This window comes from Desmodus rotundus, chromosome 6 (genome assembly GCF_022682495.2).
Source record: "Desmodus rotundus isolate HL8 chromosome 6, HLdesRot8A.1, whole genome shotgun sequence".
NCBI lineage: Eukaryota > Metazoa > Chordata > Mammalia > Chiroptera > Phyllostomidae > Desmodus > Desmodus rotundus.
In genome coordinates this window covers 27,881,820-27,905,328 of record NC_071392.1, presented here as the reverse complement: position 1 = coordinate 27,905,328, position 23,509 = coordinate 27,881,820, and the positions used below count along the sequence as shown (strand labels likewise).

The 23,509-nt window shown below is 36.5% G+C and overlaps 1 protein-coding gene across 1 annotated transcript; it reads right to left on the bottom strand.

Moving 5' to 3' along the window:
- Positions 1–4,644: 4,644 nt before the first annotated feature.
- Positions 4,645–22,912, bottom strand: SEM1 (SEM1 26S proteasome subunit). Its single transcript, XM_045185288.3, has 3 exons — positions 22,717–22,912; positions 10,885–10,978; positions 4,645–4,834 (listed from the first exon to the last, which is right to left on the bottom strand). Exons 1-3 carry the CDS (start codon positions 22,790–22,792, stop codon positions 4,792–4,794), a joined length of 213 nt encoding a protein of 70 aa, XP_045041223.1. The 5' UTR covers positions 22,793–22,912; the 3' UTR covers positions 4,645–4,791.
- Between the last annotated feature and the right edge of the window lie 597 nt (positions 22,913–23,509).

The window sequence follows — 23,509 nt, the reverse complement described above, 5'->3', positions numbered from 1 at the left end:
CATGAACAATAACAATTTCACTGTACTTAGTGGGGGTGGTAGATGCAGTTGAGTGAGCATGTGTACGGCATGGCCCTCACATTCAAAATGACTGAGTAAAGCAACGAATCTGCATCAAATTTTGCATTAAGCTTGAACATTCCTCCAGGAAAATATTTTGGTGATTCAGAAGGTTGCAGCTCTAAGCAGCTGGTGATTGGCAGCTTCATCATGACGAGCCTGCTCATGCATCACGTCTTGTGCAGTTTTTGGCGAAACATCGAATCACCCAGGTCACTCAGCCCCACTACATCCCAGATTGGGTGCCCTGCGACTTCTGGCTTTTCTGAGAACTAAAATCACCTTTGAGAGGGAAGAGATTTCACACCATGGATGAGATTCAGGAAAATACAATGGGGGTAGCTAATGGCAATTGGGAGAACCGCGCGAGGTCCCAAGATGCCTACATTGAAGGGGACTGAGGCATCATTGTGCTATGTACAATGTTTCTTTTGTCTTGTATCTTCTTAAAAATGTTTGTTTTTCATATTACATGGCTGGATACCTTCTGGACAGACCTCGTATACTCCTCACTAGCTTCCCTGTATTTCTTGCCTCACTTCCTCACTCCCCTATTTCATCTGTAATAAACTACTCACACTCAAATTCTTATCTCTAGGTCTGCTGAGGAAACCCTAACTAACAGAAGGGGTATAAAGATGAATATAATAGGGGTTTTATCATCAAAGAATTCACAATCTAAGACAACAGACCATGAATAAAAACAAACTAACCAAAACAATAACCAAAAAGAAAAATATATAGTATTACATTGTAAATAAAAGCATACTGGCCCAGGTGAAAATAACAATCTGGAGTTTTAAACAGTTCTGTGCACCACTGGAATGTTGCTAATGGTCTTTCCTGTAACTCTAAATATTACCTTCAGCGGTACAAAGCTGCAAGACTGTCTCTAATCGTCTCCTTCTTCTATCATCCTACCTTGTTGCCATCACTGATATTGTTCTGATACTTCCTAGATAATAGACTGTAGCCAAAGTGTAACAGTGAGGGTAGGAGTACAAGCTTTATTAAACCATAACAGCTATAGAACAAAAGGAAAACTAGAACAACAAAGTAATGATACTATTTGTCAAGTGAATTCAAACTGTAGCTTCTATAAAGTTAATTCAGTCCATCAATTCCCAAGGCAACCACATACAGAGCAAAACCAAATCAATATTCTGGCCGTCGGTCATGATTAATTCCTGATATGCAGGAAGGCGATCATTTGCAAGGCAATGTTAATTTTTTAAAACTCAGTATTTTTGGAGACCATTTTTTAGAAGGTAACATGTTGCAGTGACTGGACACCTCAGACTGAGTCATCAGGGAAGGCCTGACTTGTGAGGATGAGGAGGGTAAGCATTCCAGGGAACTACTTGTGCAAAAGACCCTGGCACGTTCAAGCACTGAGTGTAATCACTTTCTGCTTAGGTGATTTACCTTTAATTTACTCTTCAGAAGTGACAAAATATGACATTCTTGAAAAATCAAGTGATGTAAGTTGGGTTAGGCAGAAGCCAAGATCATGTTGGACTTCAATAAGCAATTTAGAATTTATGCTGCTTTAAGAAGCCCCTGATGGCAGTTAAGGGCTGACTTGATCTAAATTTTAAGATCCCTCTGCTTTTTCCAGAATAGATTGTAAGCCAGAAAAAGTAGACATAGGGAGACCAGTTAGGTGATCATTGCAGGAAATCCTAGAGAATGATGGTGGTGGTTTAGACTAGGTTGTAGTCAGTTCCTACAATCAAGTAGACAGGTAGACAGATTCTAGATATACTAAGTAAAACGTTTCTGGGTGCAAGTAACCAAATGCCCAACTTAAGATGTCTTAACTAAGGAAATTTGTAGAATTATTGGGAGCCTAGTAGTGACAGAGCAGGCTTAATGATGCCATCAAAAGAATCGTGTTCTTCCAGACTTTCTAATCATCTTACCCCTCAATTGAAATGGTTATTAGATGACTGCCAGTAGCAACGGAGGCTAGACACTTCTTTGCTCACGTGTAGAAGCTTGCTTTATGTGGCTATTTGCCAGATGTCTCTAACGCATTGTTTCGACCCACACTTTTAAATCATCCGTTCCTTATCCATTCATTTGTATGGGAAATGGAGTTATGACTAGTTAAAGATCAAGCGGAGCATACCCTGAAGTGGGAATGGAGTTGGCTTGCCGTGAGTCATACGACCAATGTGAAAGAATGGACATCTGAGCGGGGTGGAATGAGCATTTGTTAGAAAACAGGAAGAAGTGAGTGAATGCTGTTAGACAAGCAGTATTATCAGCCACATGCTTTGGAGGTGGAGGTGATAGGCCTTGCCAATGGAATGAATTCTGAGAGAAGAGAGGATCCAAGAACAGTTCTTACAGTGTTGGCTTCCGCAATTAAGAATGTGAGGCATTTGCTGAGATGGGGAAGACTGGAGGAAAGCTCAGGTTTGAGAATAATCAAGGCTTCTGTTTGAAAGTTAACTTTAATACAGCCAGGAGACCCTGGAAAGGTGATGGGAGTTGTTAGGTACAGGAGTATGAGGTTTCAGGGAGAGGCCAAGACTGAGAATAGAGAATGAAATAATATGTATTTATATACATATATGTAATAATGGGATTTTTAAAATAAAGCATGAGACTAGATGAAAGAAAATTATGGATAGAGCAAGAATTAGACCCAAAGCATGCCAAGATTTAGAGGTGGAGTACAACAGGAGCCATTAAGGTACCTAGGAAACTCGAGTGCAACTCCCCAGCACCCTGATGGGTAGACTGAGTAGTACAACGTGTTAGCTCTCAGCCAAAAGGGTAGATGTTCGCTCTTTCAACTTGGTAAGCGTGGGAAAGGATATGAGTATTTTTCTAAAATACAGGATAGATCATGACATGCCATAAAAAGGCATTATTATTACACCAATCTTTCGCAAGAGAGTTGGCTCATTATCATAGTCCTCTAAGTTAAACATTTAGTGGGAATAGGATGAAAGGACATGGCATCCAATGGCAACAATTACAGTCCAAGGCCTGATGAAAAACGCTGAACATTATTACATCTACAGTTTGAGTTCAAAACTATTGCAAATGGAATTGATTATGGAAAATTACAAGGGAAAGAAACCTGGATTCAAATTTGTATCTGACACCTGTTAGCTATGCAACCTTGGACCCTTTCACTTTCTAACTTATTGTCTCTGAGACTCAATTTTCTGTTTGATGAAATATTTATTAGACATGTCCCTCCTGCCTGCTTCACAGGGTCATTGTGAAGATCAAAATGTAAAGAAATCCATTAACTGCATAATCCCATAAAGACAGCTGCCTGACTAGTCTCACTTTCTACCACTGATGTGCTTCATCATCCTGATACCAGATACCATTTTTTGGTACTCAATCCTTAAAGAAAAACACTGGCTTTGAGTAAAGATAACCCATTAAAGCGCCTGCGCAATTCCTATGAGGTTTCAAAACTGTCTCTCACCAATTTAAGTCACATGATGTGGCCATCCCTCTGGGTACTTATCTGATACAGTCAAGGTGACCCATGATGTGGGGTCTAAAGATGACCTTATATTCACTGACCAGCATGTTGAGAAATATACATCACCATAGTTCCTCACATTACATTAACATGTGTACCTGTGCTTTACTATATGCTGACAAAAATATGAGGTCCTTTTACACTTTTCCAAAGTTCTTTCTTATTATTCCATCTGATCATCTAGTAGTTCTGCCAGGTACACAAGGCAGATTTATGCTTATCTCAGGAGAAGAAAACTTATGTTCAAAATCATTTCGAGGCACAACAAAATATATTTCAGGTGTCCAACTCCTATTTTGGTGTCAATACTACATCATGTTAAATAAATCTTACCTTTTAAATTACTCAACAGTACCAGTGACTCTATTTCTAAATGAGTAACACATTCAAGTTTAAAAATTTTCGTAATAAAAACTGTACAATAGCCTCATTCTGAGTCTTAACAGAAAGAAGCATTTACCAACCAAATTAAATCTCCCACTCAAAAGGCAGATGTGGCAACAGTACTAAGTGAATGTTACACAGCACCGGAGAATACGCACGTTAACAAACTTATCTTGAGCCCACTTCCCCAGCTTTCATAGAGGACACCTTCCATAAAGCTGCAACCAAATCACTCTGGATTTTAAATAATAATACTCTGATCAACTATTATTATTAATATAATTACTCAGTAACTAATTAGCAATTTAAAATGATTAATATATTACCCTTTAAAACCTATATTTTAAAATATTAATCATCAAAAACACAGGTTTTGAAGTCATCTTAAAAATGTCCATAAATGTTTGCCTAAGCTTTCAAAATACAGATTAAGTTTAAATGTAATTTAAAAGAGACTATGAGACCAATATTTAATTGATGTGGTTTAAGAAAGTACTGCACTGGGCGGGGATCATATGAATTCCAGCCTCAAATCATTTAACCTCTTTGAGCCTCAGTTAACATTAAAAAAAATTCATAACAGGAAATTTTACTGTCACTATATAAGTAAGTTCTGGAAAATCATGAACAGTATGAGAAAATTAATTATTGTAGGCAAAAATAAAGACTTCTGAACCAAACCAAAAGTAGATCAAAACATTTATTTTTTCGTGTTACAAAAGCAAAAGGAAAGCCAAGCAGGTAATGAAACAAGCATTTTTAAAGTGTCCCATCCTGGACTCTCTGTCCGTAAACAGTTCAAGTTTAGGTTGTTTCAACACTTCTTCTGGATACTATGAGGTCTCCATCTTATAACCATGTTTCTCTAGTTCGGCTCTATAATAAAACACAACAATACAACATTACTAGACGTTCTTTATGATAAATTGAAGAAACAACGAGCTAAATCTAGGCACCAATTTAAAATACTACCAAATAGCTTTACATTAGTCCCTAAAAAGAAACCTATATAAAACAGAAATTGGATGTGAATCAACATAATTATAATAAAATTTTAATTTCCCGTTAGTAAACATATTTCATATTCCTTAATTTTCTGATAAATCTATTTATGGAAGAAATGTAAGAAATTTACTGCTGTCTTCCAAGTACCTTCCAAATATTGTACAAATGTTCTGTTAATAAATAATTAAACAAATTTTAAGAATCATTAACCACATGGTTAAAAACACAAGGCAGTGGTAACAAACTTTTAGGAATTTCATAATCATCATAATAGGAATTACTATTATTTACACATAAAGAATAAACAGGCCCTGGCCAGGTAGCTCAGCTGGATAGAGCATCATTCCCACATCCCTGGTAAGGACATGTACAAGAATCAACCAATGAGTGTATAAAGTGGAAGAAATCAATGGTTCTCCCTCCATCCTTTTCTCTCTCTCAAAAATAAATAAAAATTTTAAAATAAACAAATTGCTCTATTTATACTTATCTACTGAGCTATGTAAGACAGAAATTGTAAATCAAATTTAAAGCTAAGAATTATTCTGCATTAAATATATGTAGGCAAAATAAATATAATAAGTTATAAAATAATTAGACATTATATGCGATTACTTTCCTAATATTAAATGTGGATAAAAATCTCAAAAATTTACATTGAAATAAATACACACTTTAAAAAGGACACTTTTTATAATTTTCAATTTATTCAACTGGAAGTTTCGGTTATCCTTTAAAAATGTCAACTGAAATTGTTGATCCACTTTGTATAAAACATTTGCTTAAAAAAAGTTGAGCTCTGTACTGATTGATATTCAGCTATTCAAACCACTGCTCCAAATATCACCAGCAACTCACCTGCCACAATTTAGGTTTTATAATAGTTCACCACAAAATTATTTGAGGCTAATCTATGCTAAAACATTACACAAATGTAAAGTATGATTAGTGTGCCCCACATCATTACATCCAATAAGACAAAGACATTTGTTCTTAAGTATAATTTAGCTTAGACACTATCATAGTATCTAATTTAAACACAATGTAAAAAACACATGATAGGAATGATGTATAACATATATTATTTATTTCCTCAAAGTCCTTCAGTTCCCTAAAATCTTTAGTTATTGATAATATAAATACTGACCTAAAGTCCATAAACAATATTAAGGCCAGGCATTATTTGTATGAATCATCTTTCTTCTGCTCAGATGTAGAGGGCAGTATGGGCTGGTGCTAAAATGCTACATTAGGAGTCAAAATATCAGCACCACAAGTTTCAGACCCTACTTGTTACTTTGCTAAAAAAATGCTTCTTTTGTTCCTTGCCATCCTGGAAATTGAAAATTATAGTATCTATCCTTCACGTTTCCAATTAAAATGGAAATAATTTAAAACTTTCTTAAAGAATAGTTTTCCGCCTCCTTTAACAAAATCAATTTACATTATTCACTCTTATTTTAATAATGAAAAAAAAATCAATCTAAGATTTAGGTAAACAAGTACACCAAATCCGCCCAGGTCTGTAACTGTCTGACTTCCTTACCGGAGGTGGTGACCAATTACGTTTAGGATATATAAGGAATCAAAAGGAAAATGTATCAAGGCCACTAAATACAAAACACAAAACAATACAAAAACACTAATATGAACCTGTTGAATGAAAAAAATCCAGCAAAGAGAAGAAATGGGACACACACAGTGAATGTACACCATCTGAAACAACAGCAGCATTTCTTTTATAACGAAACAAGAATAAAACTATAGCCACTAGTAGATTTGGGAACATCTTACTATCCAAAACAACTATTCCTCTGTACCTCAGTGGCTATATTTGACACAGTAAATCAGGAACTACAGTGGCTTGAAGTTTCTATGTAAAATCTGATGTAGGGTCAGGAAAATCTCATAATCCTACACAGAGGAACATATCAGAAAGAGCAAAAACAGAAGGACTTTTAGTTACTCTTGAGGCACAGAGGTAGCTTTTGTCTTTCTATTTCTACTTTTTAAATGTAATTACACTGATAGAGAAAGAGAAACATGGGAAGTGGACATCCATGCTGAAGACTTGTAGCTAACTAACAGGCAGACCTGGAGTTGGAACTCCAGGAATGTGACTGACTCTACAGTATGAACTGCCTCTCCCAAGTTAGATGAGATTTAGGATCCAACAACATTAGATAATAGTTAGACTTTTTTTTTTAAGATTTACTTATTTAATTTTAGAGAGGGGAGAGGGAGAAAGAGAGGGAAAGAAATATCAATGTGTGGTTGCTTCTCACATGGCCCCCACTGGGGACCTGGCCTGCAACCCAGGCACTTGCCCTGACTGGGAATCAAACTGGCAACCCTTTGGTTTGCAGCCCACACTCAGTCCACTGAGCTATACCAGCCAGGACAAGACATTTTTTTAAAAAACCATGGCTCACAATACATATTAAAGGCCTCAATGCATTTTATAAAAACAGGGAGAACATCTTTGCTACAGACTTGTTAATCAAGACAAGTTTTTGAGGCTGTGCTGTCTAATATAGTATGTACATGTGGCTATTCTGTAAAATCAGTTCATTAAATGTAGTTCATTAACTGCTCTAGTCACATTTCATATGCTCAATAGCCACATGTGACTAGTGGGTTCTGTATGGGACAGCACAGCTTACAGAAGAACACTTCCACCGCTACAGTAAATTCTACTTGACAACACTGGTGATATATCAACAACCTTATGGGGGAAAAATATGACTCAAGGAAATAAAAAGAAGTATCTTATTCACTAAGATTTATACACTCATGAAAATCCATAAACCTAAAGACAGAAACACAATAAAGAACATAAGAGCACTGTGGAAGTATATAATAAAAACAACAAGCCACAAAGAACATATGAATACTGTATTTTTAAACCAGTAAACAGGAAAGATATAATAGTGTCAAGAAATCCAATTATCAATACCTTTACTAAAAGTTCCCAATAAATTCACAGCATTAAATATTTTTTGATTTAATTTTTAAGAGAAAAGTGCTATTTTCTGACTAAGACAAAAAAGATACTTTGGAGAAATTTGACTTATTTGAATAGCAAAGGAAGAAAACTCATTTAGCCTCAACTTTCAAGGTAACAGAAAACACTGATATACAATTAAGAACACAGAACAGTCATAAACAGAGTTAGAAGGCCTAATAAATAAATATGGTAACAGCATAATATATTCTAATGAGGAAGAAAGGGGAATGCATATAAAAAATAGGTAGCAGGATGTTCACTGATGTAGCTCAGTTTTAAAAGGATTAAACCAAAAATAAACACAAAGAGAAAGTGGCAAGAACTTGTATACACAGAATTAATTTAACTGTAGAATGGACTGAGATCTGTAAAAAGAACAAAAAAGGGCTTTTGAGAACTATGTATGAGAACAGAAGAATGAAAAGAGAGAGATCCAATGCTTGGAACAGATGGTGCAGTATTAACAGATTTTAGAGGAAAAGGAGGACTACCGTTCAACAGCTACGGTTCCTATCTTGTCCATAAAACCGCAAATGAAAAACAACATCATTAAAACAAAATTGAAAACTAAGACAGGTGAGATAGTTCCATAATGCATTAACGTAGTTTAATGTCTCAAGGCTCTGAATAATTACATCTTAGGTACTGAAAGAACAAAAAGATACAGTCAAAAATAAGAGTCAGAAATTTTGAGAAATCATGGAAATTGTAAAAGCACCAGAATTAACAGTGAAAGTTAATTGTGTATTTCCAAAAAGGGGAGAAAGGAGAAGGGTAAAATCATTATTAGTTTCTAGAATAATATTAAAATTGTCATTAGTCTTCAAAACAGTGAAGTCTTTAGAATGCATGATTTTGGGCCTATAAAAAAATGCAGTACAGAACAGAAGCTGTAACATGATTTTAAAAAATTGTAAAACTCTGTTATAAATCATCTCACTTCCTTTTTGAAGAAATGTACTAGACCAGAAAAGTAGAGGACTGCAACAGAACTTCCTACCTTGATTCGAGCAAAGTATGTGGGAGTCTACTTATGTATCATTGTGAAGACAGATATTTATGAGTTGAATCAAAATAAAGTTGAGGAAAGAACTGTCTCTACAACAAATGGTGCTGGTACCACTGAATATTCACATGCAAAGGGTAAAGCTGGACCTTACTTTCACAACACATACAAAAATTAAGTCAAAACGGATAGAAGACCTAAATGTAAGACCTAAACTTCTAAAACAGAACACAGGGATGAATTTTCATAACCTTGAATTTGTCGATGAATTCTTTAAAAGTAGGTAAACTGGACTTCACCAGAATTAAAAACTCGCACAAAGAACACTACAAAGAAAGTGGAAAGACAACCTAACAGAATGGGAGGAAATATTTCTAAATCTATATCTGATAAGGACCCAGTACCCAGAATATATAAAGAACACATACAACTCAACAACAAAAAGACAAAAGACAAACCACCCAACTTAAAAATAGGCAAAGGACTTGAATAGATATTGGTCCAAGATACACAAATGACCAACAAATACAAGAGCTCATCATTAGGTAAATGTAAACTCGAAACCATAATGAGATACCAATTTACACTGACTAGGATGATTATAATAAAAAAATGAGAACTATCAAGGTTTGGTGAGAACATAAAAGAGATTAGAAACATCACACATTGCTGGTAGTAATGTAAAATTGTACAGCTGCTCTGGAAAACAGCTTGGCAGTTCCTCAAAAAAGTTTTATGACGACCCAATAATTCTACCTCTACAATTACATCCCCCAAAATTGAAAACAGGTATTCAAACAAAAACTTGCACATGAATGTTCATAGCAGCACTGTTCACAACAGTCATAAGCTGGGCCCTGAGGGGTGTGGCTCAATTGGTTGGGTGTTGTCCCACAAAGCAAAGGTTGGTCAGGGCACATGCCTGGGCTGTGGGTTCCATTTGCTATCAAGAGCGTGTATGACAGGCAACCGACTGATGTTTCTCTCCCTCTCTTTCTCTCTCCTTTTCCCTCTCTTTAAAAAAATCAATTTAAAAAGTCCTAAGCTGGAAACAACCCAAATGTCCCTCAACTGATAAATGGATAAACAAATTGTGACATACCCACACAATGGAATATTATTCACCCATAAAAATGAAGTACTGATACATGCTACAACCTGGATAAAACTTGAAAATGTTATGCTAAGTGAAGGAAACTAGCCACACAAGGTCACTTATTGTATGATTCATTCATATGATATATCTAGAACAGGCAAATCCATAGACAGAAAGCAAATTAGTGGTTGCCAGGAACTGGCCAAAAAAGTGGAATTCAGACTGATTGCTTACTGGGTATGGTGTTTCCTCTTGGGGTGCTGAAAATGTTTTGGAATTAAAAAGAGATAATGGTTGGATGATGCTGTGAATATACAAAATGCCACTAAACTAACTGTATACTTTAAAATGGTTAATTATATATTATATGAATTTTACTTTGGCCAATCAATCATATTAGGTAGATGTGTACATGAATGTGAAAAATACACTCCTATCACCCCCATCTCCATTCCAGGTTGAGAAAACCAATCTATTGGCTCCTAGCAATTACAATTCTAATTTTTGCTGAGTTATTCAATATTGGCAGAAAATTAACTTCAACAGAAAAACCCACAGGATAAAAAATAGCAAATATGCTTCCATTTAACCAATCTGTAAAGAGCCTCGAAAGAACAAAAGCTCTAGGCAATTGCACAAAGTATTCATATTTAGAAACACAGGAGATGAAGGCAATAAGTCTTACTTTTCATAATCCAAAGACATATTTCAAAGATTAATTATCTTTTAAGAGCCCAATTATCATATGTAGATGACATAGTCCGTGCTTACAATTAATACTAAGTTATATAAAAATCTGGCTTAAAGCTCACCGTAACTGATTGGAGAAGTCATCCTCTACATTGTCATCATCCCAATTATCCTCCCAGACATGTGCATCTTCATCTTCATCTAAACCAGTCCAGTCTGAAAACAGAAACAGGTGCCATCTAAATAGTTCTCATATATTATTTCTATAAACACAAAAACTTCAGAAAGTTTGCCACTGAACACTCTAACAATTCAAAGCATCTAATACCAAATATATGATAAATGGTAATCAATTTTAAATCTTAATTTATGCTGTCACATATGTTATCAATTTTTGAATTTGCAGATAATCTAAAACAGAAGTTAATATTAAAAACTTTATTGGCCACAAAAATTTCTTATAATTTCAGGAGGATATTTGCTTCCCTGATTTTACTTGAGCTAATTTTTATAAGGTCTATTTCACAATCTTTCAAAACACAGAGCTAATAACACGAAGGCAAGTTGAGTAGCAGGAACATACCAGCCTGAAATTCAGAATTGCTAAGCATAAAAAAAGTAACTCATAAACAGATAATAAAAAGAAGACCAGCCCTGGTTGGTGTGGGCATTGTACCGCAAAGCAAAAGGTCATGGGCTTCATTCCCAGTATGGCACAGGCCTGGGTTGCAGGTTCAGTCCCCAGTCCTGGCATGTGCAAGAAGCACCTGATAGATGTTCTTCCCTCACATCAGTGTCTCTCTCCCTTTCTTTATCCTTCCCTCCCTTTCTGCCTAGAATCAATTTTTTTTTTAAAGAAAAAAAATTTTGAAGTCGACCAAATATTTTCTTAAACTTGATTGTAAAGTTGTTTGAGAATGTCTTTATTCTTTAAGGCATGCACACTGAAATATACAAGTCAAGTGTTTTGTTGATAGTTTACTTACAAATGGTTCTCTCTATATATTTGGTATATATTGTATATGGCATACATTATAGAAATAAAGTAAACATGACAAAATATTAACAACTGATGAAACTTAGGTGTTTGCTGCCCTCTTAAAACTGAGGTATAATTAACATATAGTATTATATTAGCTTTAGGTGTACAACACAATGATTTGATATTTGTGTATACTGCAAAGTCATCATCATGATAAACCTAGTTAACATCATTATTATACAGTTACAGTGATGAAAACTTTAAGATCTACGCTCTCAGAAACTTTCAAATTACACAATACAGCATTATTAATGATAGTCACCAGGCTGTGTATCATATTCTCATGACTTACTTATGTTATAACTGAAGTCTGTATCTTCTGACCCTTTCACCCAACCTGTTCTCTGTTCTGAGCTCAAAAGTAACAGCTATATTTTATCTCTGTATTCTTAAATTGACATAGTACCTAGCATATGCACAACAAATAGCTGTGAAACACACAAGTCTTAATCAGACCTTGTAAATTTTTGTTTGATCCTCTTCTCTCAAAATCAGTAATCAGACTTAGCTTCATCTTAGTAGACACCTATTAGAAACATGGCTAAGAACATTTAAACCTCATGAAAGGGGGGAAAACACCACTGTGAGCAAAATTTTGGGAAGAATATACAAAAAAAGACGATAATAGCTCTTTTATTTCTTTGGTATTATTATAAAGTACTTTATAACTATGACACTTTTGAGTATACAAAGCTACAAAAATGGAAAAGTTGGTTAAATTCTTCATTAATCATCACATAAATGTGAATACACTCTTTAACCTTAATTTCTTATCCAAAGCCCCTATGCCATGCTATCCTTCCAATCACCATAGATGAAATATCCCCCCCCCCAAATTAACTATTTGATTTATAACTTAAGTATTTTAAATTATTTAATAAGAGTACCATTAAGAAACCTAGTGTTCACAGTGACAAACCAGAATCTATAATCTATTTCAGGTGGAAACTTTAAAGATTGTCTTTATTAATTAGAAATATTCTAAATTATATTATGTAAAAAGTTTAAATGGTAAGAGTACAATAGCCCCAAATATTGTTTCCAACACTTACAAATTCTCCATACTGAACATATGTCAAAATATATGTAAATTATAATATATGTAAACTCTACTAAGTGAGTATGTAACATAAACAAGCTGTGACTCTTGTAATCTCCAGGGTTTGGCTGGTATCTCCTGCAATACATCTGACTAAATGGTGCCTTAATTTTCAATTATAATATACACTGATAACCATTCAATTTCATTTAATCACTCAGTTTTAAAGACTTAAACCCAGAAATGCCGTTTTTAAAGGGCAAAATAAAAAATCAAACAAGTATACCCAGTTCATATCTAATGCATTTCTTCAATGTGTGGATGACTTTATAAAGTGTACATTTTTATCCTCAACACTAAATGCACTGGGAATACTGTGATTAATCGTTTAACTAATGACATCTGTGTTGACTTCAGTGTGCAGGCCTCCAGATGTGTTCTGGTAAAAAAATAATTTACCATATTTTAAGAAGTCAGAATTAGAAATAACCAATAACAGATGCCTTAAACATAACTTTCTATCAATTCTAAACTATTTAGGACTTTGCCCCCAAATATGGCTTTGTTCACATTTGTCAGTGAAAATTATACCCATGCCTAGCTTTAAATTTCAAAAATCTGAGCTATCAAAGATCCCATGTACTTTATCTAAGTATCACCTTGACATTTAAGTGTCAAAAGAATTTTCTCTCAATGTTTTTAAAATTACTCTCCCCCCTCCAACATACATTCCAAAATTTCTTAAAAGTATTAAGGATACCATTTTGGAAAAAAGGAAATTCAATTTATACCAAATAGGGTTGCAACTATTATAGTCTATACTGATTTTCAGGAGCATCAAATTCTCATTCATTCCTTAATAGTGAAGCTACTCTAAATATAAACTAATCTCCAACAAAGTTTCTTCAAATAAAAAACATGTGCCTATATATGGAGAACATTATATAAGGAAAAATACAAAGAAACAGATGAAGTTCTAAATTGTATACTCATCACCACAGGTGAGTGAAAAGAGAACAGCAATAGTAGCAAAGAGTATCACTGTGCTCACGAATATGATAATGAAGCCACACTAAATCTAGTCATTCTGAGATCAACTTACATTTATGTGTTCCTGCTTAAGCTGTATATAATAGATTAAAACTTTTCAAATAAAATTTCATTTCTGTAGGTTATCATGATACAAAAATATTTACCCTAGAGATCTAATGTCTATATTCAGTGGCTAAGAAACCAGTATCTAGCACAGCAACATTGTATTACTATATTTTCTCCAACAAAGACCAAAAATGCCAGCAAGGAACTTCAGAGCACCAACCTAAAGCAAGTTATAAATGATGTTGCTACCAAACTATTGGTGAGCTTCTAGTTATTTGTTGGCAGAAATATGACAGAGGCTCAAAATAATTTACATAACCATTTACAATTTTTCTTATTCTTAAAAAAAGGAAACTCAATTCTCTTCATCAATTACTTTTAAAACTATGTACCTGGCAGAATGGTTCCACTATGAAGTCATGTTGACTTTGGTTCCCTTTGTTAATCAATTGTTTTAATTCTCTCATAAAATTCTCCAAAGCCATTACTATTCTCACCTTTTCTAAGTCCTCTTGCCCTACACTCATCTCAATTCCCTCATTCTGATCCTCCATACTACTAAGTCAAGGGTATCCAATGTGAACTCTACCATCTGTCTGTCATACATTAGACATGCCAAGTGCAAAATCACAACTTCTGATTTCTTCTTATTCCCAACACTCCATTATCAAACTAGCTGCCAAAACTCCCTTGTTATTCCTGTATCACTCTTCACTTCTTTTCTACTAACAACCTATTTCAGGCCTTTAGTCCTCACCTAAGCTATTTCAATAATTGCTAATTAGCTTCATTGACTCTGTCTCTTTCTTTCTACCCTTTCAAATTAATTCTGCTGGGTTAATTTTTCCCCAACTGCCTATCTAAAGGAAAACTCACACATATCAAACAAACAAACAAAAAATCCATGCCCCACCTATCTAAGGATAAAATCTGAACTCATCATTTTGCTTAAAGCCTTCCATGATTAGGCCCCAAAACACCTGCATTTGCAACCACTATTTCACAGTCAAATTATACACATTTATTTTCCACCTCTAAACATCTACTTCTTTGCCCTTCTGTTGTAAACCCCTTTTCTACATTTCTATCTTGGAAAACACTGTTCAAATGTTACTATCTCACACTGTACACAACTGGAAATAATTTCCCCCCTTTTTTCAACTGCTGTTGTACGTTATCAGTTGATTAATCCTCACCACCACCACCACAACATCACCATCAGCAGCAGCAATTGGAAGGAAACAAAATAACTCTTATCGAGAAGCCCTACCGATATAGTCAAAAGGGAAGTTGCTCTGTTGTAAGTGAGGGTGAGGGGCCAGGAGGGAAGGGCTTACAGCCCACTTGCCAGGATAAGCACTTGCAAAACACTGGGCTGGCCAAAAAGTCTGTTTAGTTTTTTTCCTGTAAATAAAAGATATATCTTTTAACTTTCACCAATAATTTTATTGATTTGGATATTCTGAGCATGTCGGCTACCTTCCACGTGGTATAACGTTGATTGTCCTCACTTAATGTCTTGATTTGATCACTATCAACTTCAACATGGAGCATTGTCCAACAGGCCATTTCCAGCATAAAACTTCACAGAACACTTTTGACATGTTCAGTCAGTCACAGCACCTTCTCCACAGACTGCACAAATCTTTTTTGCATTTCGGTTGCGTTTTTACCTTTCTTGAAATGGTAAAGCATAATATGCCAAAAATGTTGCATATTTTCTTCCATCTTCAATATTAAAATGGCTACACAAAAATTCACCAATTTTGATTTTTTTTAATGCACGCTGATATGACAGCTGTCTAACAAAATTGTTTTGAATGAAATTCAAGACAACTAAACGCCACTAGAGCCACTCGACAGAAAAAAACAAATGGAATTTTGGCAACCCAATACTAAAAAGCTCAAATTTGGTTTGAAAACTACCGGTCCATTATTTCCTCTGAGTCCAAAGACAAATACCTACCTAGGGAGTCAAATTTGGCTCAGTGCAGCCTCTAGTTCACAGGCAGCAAACACAAGGCTCACGAGCAGCCCTCCCAGCCCAAGCTCTCACTTAACTGTTAAGGAGTAGTTACATTTATACAGCCCCAAAATTACATTAGGCCCTTTGAAGGCAACCATGAGGCTGATGTGGCCTCTGGTAAAAATGAGTATGACACCCCTGTTCTAGTTAACTGTGACCTTGGTCTTTTCCTGAGCCCCAAGTAAAAAACCGTAAGGCTGCTGCAAGGATTAAATAAGACTATGTATCTAAACCACTTAGTATTGAAAAATGGCAGTTAATACCACCATTCTCTCTCTGCACCATTCAGTCAGTGCCATTTATAGGAAGCACTCAACAAATATATTTCCAATGAACACATCATTTATTATGTGCTAAGTACTGCTAGGGAACTCGAAGGGTGATGGATGTAGGAAGAGAAACATGTTCCATAACAAAACCAACAAAAGACAACAATACCACTTCTACCAAGCATTATATACACAACAGAATACAAAATGGGGGGGGGGGGGGTTATTTGAATATTTAAAACTTCAGAAAAGTGTAATTTTGAAACTTTTTTTCTCTTAAATGTTTTCAGTCCATCACATCTTTCAATGAGTCATGTTTAACAACTGAGTAATAACATTAAGTCACAATTGCTTATTGCTTGTTCGTTCCATAGAATAAGTGAAACAGCTAATCAAATAGTCTTAACAAAGTAGTTTTTACTGTGCAATATCCTGAGTCACAACTCTCACTATACCCTCCCAAGCATCGACATCTTGATTTTGGGATTTTTCACTCCACTGTATTTTTTTATAGCTCTCATCCATCTGTATGCATACTTAAACAATGCATGCTATTATTCTTCGTACTTTCATATTTTGTGTGAATAACCACACTATTTTTAAAAGTATTTTTGGAAAAAATAACAGTATTTTTTAATTTAAAAGTTTTTAATACTAGAAAATAATTATCAAATAACTCACAAGCTCAACAAGCTTAGTTTTGGATACACCTAAAATTACAAGTAAAATATTCATCAAAAATAGTTCAAATTCTAAGTAAATTAAATTAAGTACAAACATCATCCAAAATCCAAATCCCTAAATAGATTAGGAGGGAGAAAAAAAAGGGCTCTAATATTCATTGAATATCAACTTTATGCCAAACTCTACGCTATGCACTTTACATGTATCATCGTTATGGACTGAATGTCTGTCCTCCAAACCCCCAAATTCTCATGTTGAAGCCCTAACCCCTAATGTGATAGCATTTGAAGACAGGGCCTTTTGAAGGTAATTAGGTTGTATGAAGTCATGAGAGCAGAATCCTTGTGACGAGATTATTAGTGCCATTTGCAGGGGTGTCCAACCTTTTGGCATCTCTGGGCCCCCCTGGAAGAAGAGTTGTCTTGGGTCACACATTAAATACACAAACACTAAAGAGAACTGATGAGCAAAAAAAAAAAAGGTCCGTGCACAATTTTTCTGATATCCACTACCACAGATACGCAAAAAAGTCCTCACATAATAACCCTAATCATGCAGCTGCCCTTTCGATAATCTTTTAAAATCATCAAGCAGGTCTCAAGTTTGTGATCACTAATATAGAAAATGTACATATCTAAGTAATAAAACTAAGTAATGTTTTAATTTATACTTTGTGTTGAGCCACATTCACAGCCATCCTGGGCCGCAGTTGGACACCCCTACATTACAGGGAAAGACACTGGAGAGCTTTCTCTCTCTTCTCCACCTAGTAAAGACATAGTGAAAAGGCAACAGTCTCTAAGACAGGAAGAGAGCCCTGACCAGGAAATGAATCAGCTAACACCTTCATCTTGGACTTCCCAGGTTCCAGAACTGTGCCTAAGTAAATTCCTGTTGTTCAAGCCACTCAGTATATGGTATTTTGTTACAGCAGTTCTAGCAGACTAATACAATCACATAATCTTTGTATGACTTTATTATCCACAAATTACATATTAAGAAACTGAGAAGGTAACAGTTACCCTGGCTGGGTGGCTCAGTTGGTCGGGACATCATCCCGCACACCAAATGGTTGAGATTTTGACCCTGGTCACATACCTCGGCACATACCCCAGTTGGGGCACATACAGGAGGCAACAGATTGATGTTTCTCTCTCTCTACCTCCCTTCCTCTCTCTCAAATCAAAAAAAAAAAGATATCCTTGGATAAGGATTAAAAAATAAAATTGAAAAAAAAGGTAACAGTTCAAGGAAAAATATAATGGTCAATCTCACTCAAAGAAATCAAATCAAAATGATGCAATTATATTTTTCATCCTTCAGGCTGACAATGACTAAAATGTTTAACATGGAGTACAGGTAACCTAATGAGGGAAAAGGTGAACTATAAGTAAGACTGTTAATTAATGTGACCCTTCTCAAAGGCAATTTGAAAATTGTGTCAAATTTCAAAATGCACCTGGTCCCAGATGAGGCGTCCGCACCCAAGTAGAGCCACAAGGGCATTCCTGTAGAGGGGCAGCACGGCATGGGTGCTGTGTCAGAGCCTGAACAGGGTGAGGAAGTCATCCAATACTGAGTGAAGAGGGGAGAGGATGGCCTGGCATAGAATGTTGAAGCCCAAGAGGGATAAGGAGGCTGTCTGTGGGTGGAGGGGGTAACAAAGACTGGTTAGGGAAGAATATGACCAAAAAGACAATATATTTATGATAACAAAGCCAGGTTTCTCACCGTTGGGGAAGGGTAATACAAATATGGAGAAAAAAATAAAATAAACCCTGTGATGAACAGATATTGGTGCTGTGTGAATGCATGATTTTATACACACACACACATAAAAGTGTATATATGTATACACACACTTATATATTTCCTAGTTCCTTCCTCTCAGATGGTCCCAAATGCAATTAGCACAACTGGAGTTAAGAACTTGCCTTCTAACTATCATTCTCCATGAAAAAGAATGCCCTTGGAGAAGTGCCCGACTCCAGAACTGGAGCAGGGAAAAGTACAGGATTAGCTTGTAATACTCTCATGTGCAAGAATGTTAGAAAATACACAAAGAATGATGGTGACATGTCAAAAGGTCACAAAAGATAGCCTGAAGGGCTTCTCAATGTTCAAATAGGGGACAATTTGAGGATCTAAGTAAATAACAGCAATAAATAATAACATCGAATGAAAATCCTTCAGTCCATATGGATATAAATAAGCAAATGAACAAACTGAAAGTTTGATGATGAATGGAATACTATATGAGGGGGGACCCCCCCAAAACCAGAATTATCTTCTGGAGGGCAGGCGCCTTGTAGCACAGGATTCCCTCACTAGGTGAGTGTTCCAGGAGAGGGTGCATTCGGCTTCAGCGAATTTGTTTTTGAAGACTTGCAATGCATTTGTCCGTTTCATGATGGGTGATTTACAAGCACACCTGCCCACACTGTGCTGAGTGTTCAGCATTTTTTGACCAAAAAGCCCTCCATATCTAGCCCCAAGTGACTCACTTTGTTTCCCCACATGAAAAAGGTCCTCAAAGGAAAACGTTTTGCAATGTGGAAGAGGGGAAACACACACAGCAGAAGCACTAAAACGCATCAGAAACAACAAGTTCAAAAACTGTTTTGAGCAGTGAAAAAAATGTCTTCATAGGTGTATTGCATCAAATGGGGAGTACTCTGAAGGTGACTGAAGTTTAAACATGTAAGAATAAGTACACAATTTTTTATAAATAAATCCTGGGGGTGTTTTGGGGTCCTCCCTCATATGTACATGGTTTCAAAATCCCTCCTTACAAAATTCTTATTAATTATGAAGGGAAAATGAGTTAATCTAACAACGGAAAACTCTCAGACACCACCTTAATAAAGTGATCAAAGTGATCATTATCAGTAACAGAACAAATGAAAATCATGCTCTTCCTGACCGGATGCAATAATAAGACACAGCATCATGTCCATGATACTCCTGCCAACGTGCAGAACCTGAATGTAATTATGTAGAAAGGATGAGAAAAACCAAAGTGAAGCTACATTCTGTAAAATAACTGGCCTATAAAATTCAGAAGTGTCAAAATCACAAAAAACAAACTGATAACTGCTCTAGACTGAAGGCTAAAGGGACATGACAACGAATATAGAAATCCATGATTCTGAATCGACATTACTGAGACAACTGGAGAAAATCTGACATTTGTGGATTAGATGACAATGATGTAGCAGTGTATTAATTTCCAATTCTGATGTTTGTATTGTGATTATGTCTCTCTAGGAAATTCACATTAAAATATTAAAGGATGATGTGCATCAGGTTGGCAACTTAACTCTAAAATGGTTCAGGAAAAAGAGGTTGTTTGTACTTTCAATTACTCCTTAAGTCTGCAATTATTTCAAAGTAAAAAATCATTAAAAAAAAATAAAAATGCACCTGCCAATTTGATTTGGCAAATTCTTCCCCAAGAGTTATCTGATAGATAAGCACAAAAGCCAAACAGATTTAACATGCATACAACGGACTAGTAGTGCACCACTGTCAAAAAGCAGAGGTAGACTTTTATATTAATGTAAACGCATGTCTAAGATATAAAATATAAGAAGAGACTAGTATATATAATATAGCCCTCTGTGTGTATGTAAAAATTACATACAAACACACATAAAATTTGATATGTGTGTATATATATATATTCTGGATGGATATTTAGCTTTGTTACTTATCAGAGCAGTTTTATTAGTATATATTAATTGATTTAATCTCTTAGGCTAATTTTGTATTCGACAAAATCTTAGTAATTCAAATTAACATGAAAGGGAAAACTGTCTGAATTATAAACCAAAGAAACATTCAGAAGCCTAAACAAAACAAAGTAATGTCAAATGTTATTTCTCATGCTAAAGAGAAAGTTTCCTGAATGAAGTACGTTCTATACATTCAAATCTGAAGATAACCAATGTTCTGTAAGGACCAACAAATGCTGAACTACTTAATGCTAATAAACCAGTTTGTTATAAAGGCCTTTGCCTTCACAAAAAAATATTCTTTGCTTTTCCTCTTAGCTTTAATGAGTTTTACTGTGTAACTATGAACATTTTGAACAAAACAAGAATAAATTACATGTTCTGCAACAGCTGGTAAGAGGAAAAGCTGCTGAGAAAAATCGTATGTATCATCAGGTACACAGTTATTTCCAGATACTTTTTAAGCAGTCAATTCTCAACCACTTGCTTTAAATAGATTCATTCATTCAACCAGCATTCATTGACCACCTACAACATGCCAGGCACTTCCCAAAACGTTATTAAGCAAGCTTGGGTTGGGGACTAACCATTTAATGGCAAGCTTTTTTAAATCTAAGCCTCACTTTCCTCAGCACTGCGGTGATAATCAGACTACGCAGTGTCAACAGTAATGTAAATAAAGTGCCTAGCACTGTCCCTTGCGTGTGATAAACAGTGACTAAATGCTAGTTTGAAGTGGAGTCTGAAGTGGATCCTGCCCTTAATAAGGCAGTTTTCTCCTGCGCGGTTCCAAACGGGAGGATCACGAACCAACTTCCAAGTGAGGTAAAGACAACACGTCTGACAGGTACCTCTGCTATCAAAACAGAAAGCAAACAATCCCCACAACATACAACGAATCTCAGGAATCGAAAGAAACGTGCTTTGGGTTAGTTTATGGGTTTATGTAATATGCACACTAATGTCTACTTCCATTTTTTTTTAAAAGGGTATATTATAAAAAAACAAATGTTCCAGCTGTGTGGTTTTATGATGTAACAGAATCATGATGGTTACAACTTAGGACAATTTTAGTGATGCAAATAACTGCTTAATGTAACACATTTGTACACCATTAATCACAATTCTTTCCACCACCTTCAAAAAGACCACCCAACAGTAATCTCCTCTTCTCAGGAGATAAATATTTATCTTAGGTATAACATTGAGCCAATAAAGCAAGTAACGGTGAAAAACCTAAGTAGCCACAACGATCTAACAAATAAACAGAACCCAGTCTAACCGACTCTAACAAATAAACAGCTAAAGAGTTTAAGAACTCTGGTGTCAACAGGGCCAGCTGCCCACCACTTCAAGCCAGTTACGTGACAGCGGGAAGTTTGTTCACCAAGCTTCAGTTTCTTTATCTGAGAAATGGTGATATCGGCACCTACTTGCTAGATTTGTGAAAATGAATTAGGTCCTCTTTGTAACCATCGAACCAATACAAACAGAGAAGTTTTAGGGTCTTATAAATCCTTAAACGTACGTTAGTTCAAAGTGAAGTAATTAAAAATGAGTGAGGCACAAGAGCAAAACAATGACGTGTATTCAGCACCAATACCTGACCCTCCCATCGTATTCAACAGGCTTCAGTCGTGAAGTCCTAAGAGTAAGCAGCCGCGGCCAAGTCAGAAACAATTCTGGAAGAATTCAAGGCCAAGCAAGGCTGCTGAACCCTGAGAATAACAAAGGGTAAAGAGGTCACGCAGTCACGAACGAGGTAACCTGGAAGCGGAGTGAAAGCACCGAGCCCCCGGACGCAGGGAGTCGGGCCCCGGGGGCCGTGGCTCCTCCCCAGGAGGAAGCAGAAGGCACTCAGCCTCACCCGCGAGTCCCGCCGGGACACTGCGAACCCGAAGCCGGCAGCACGGAGGGTCGCACCCGTAAAGCCTCCAGAGCCGGCCGAGGGGTCCAAAGCTCCCGCCGGCGCTCTGGGACCGGCCCTGGCCGCCGCGCCTCCTTCCACTGGAGGCCTGAGTCACCGTCCGCGCGGCCCGGAGGCCGAGGCCCAGCCGCCTACCTTCCGCAGGGAACTCCTCGAACTCGTCGTCCTCCTCCAGGAGACCCAAGTCTACCGGCTGCTTCTTCTCTGACATCGCAACCCTCCGCGCCCCAAACCTCTCAGTCCAACAGGAGAGTCGCGGCCAGTCGGCCCCACCACCGTCGCTAGCACCGCTGCCGCCTCCGAGGCCGCCCAGCCATAGAGACGCGAGGGGAGAGCGGCCGGGTGGCGCGGGGAACGCTGGGATACCGGAGGTCCGCCCAGCGCTTCCTGCGGGCTCAGCAATCGTTGGGAGTTAGAAAGGTTTTGTTGTGTTTCTGCGGTCTTGTCCGGAGGCTCTGAATTGAGAAACTGGGTGTTAGAGTAGGTTTCCCAGACTGGAGAAGAGTCATAATGTGTAGAAAAACTAAAACTTGAGGGATGACGTGTCCGCTAAGATTCATTAAAGGCCTGTTAAATGAATTCATTTAGGCCAGGCCCTAAAATAAACATAGATTCGCTACATCCTTAAATCAATTCTCTAAGCATGGTATTAAATATCTCCACATCACAGAAAATTCAGATTCAGAAATAGCCGAAGTCACTCAGGTCGTGCTAGACAATCCAAATGCAGATTTCTTCACTTTACTTTAATCTCCAAGCTTTTCCGTTCAGTGTCCCTCCATCTTGTAGTTCCCCCGTGGTGAACGCCCTATTAAATGGAGTATGTTTGTAATATTTTGTGCTGTTCAAAATACACCATTTTGAATTTTTTAAATATCTAATACCATTTGGAATGTAGTTGTGAACTATATAAAACTCTGTTAGATGT

Coding starts and splice junctions, on each gene's coding strand:
- SEM1 (XM_045185288.3), bottom strand. CDS start 22,792: ATGTCAGAGAAGAAGCAGCCGGTAGACTTGGGTCTCCTGGAGGAGGAC. Junction 10,979..22,716: donor CGAGGAGTTCCCTGCGGAAG/GTAGGCGGCTGG, acceptor TTCTGTTTTCAG/ACTGGACTGGTTTAGATGAA. Junction 4,835..10,884: donor GACTTCTCCAATCAGTTACG/GTGAGCTTTAAG, acceptor GTTTTATTATAG/AGCCGAACTAGAGAAACATG.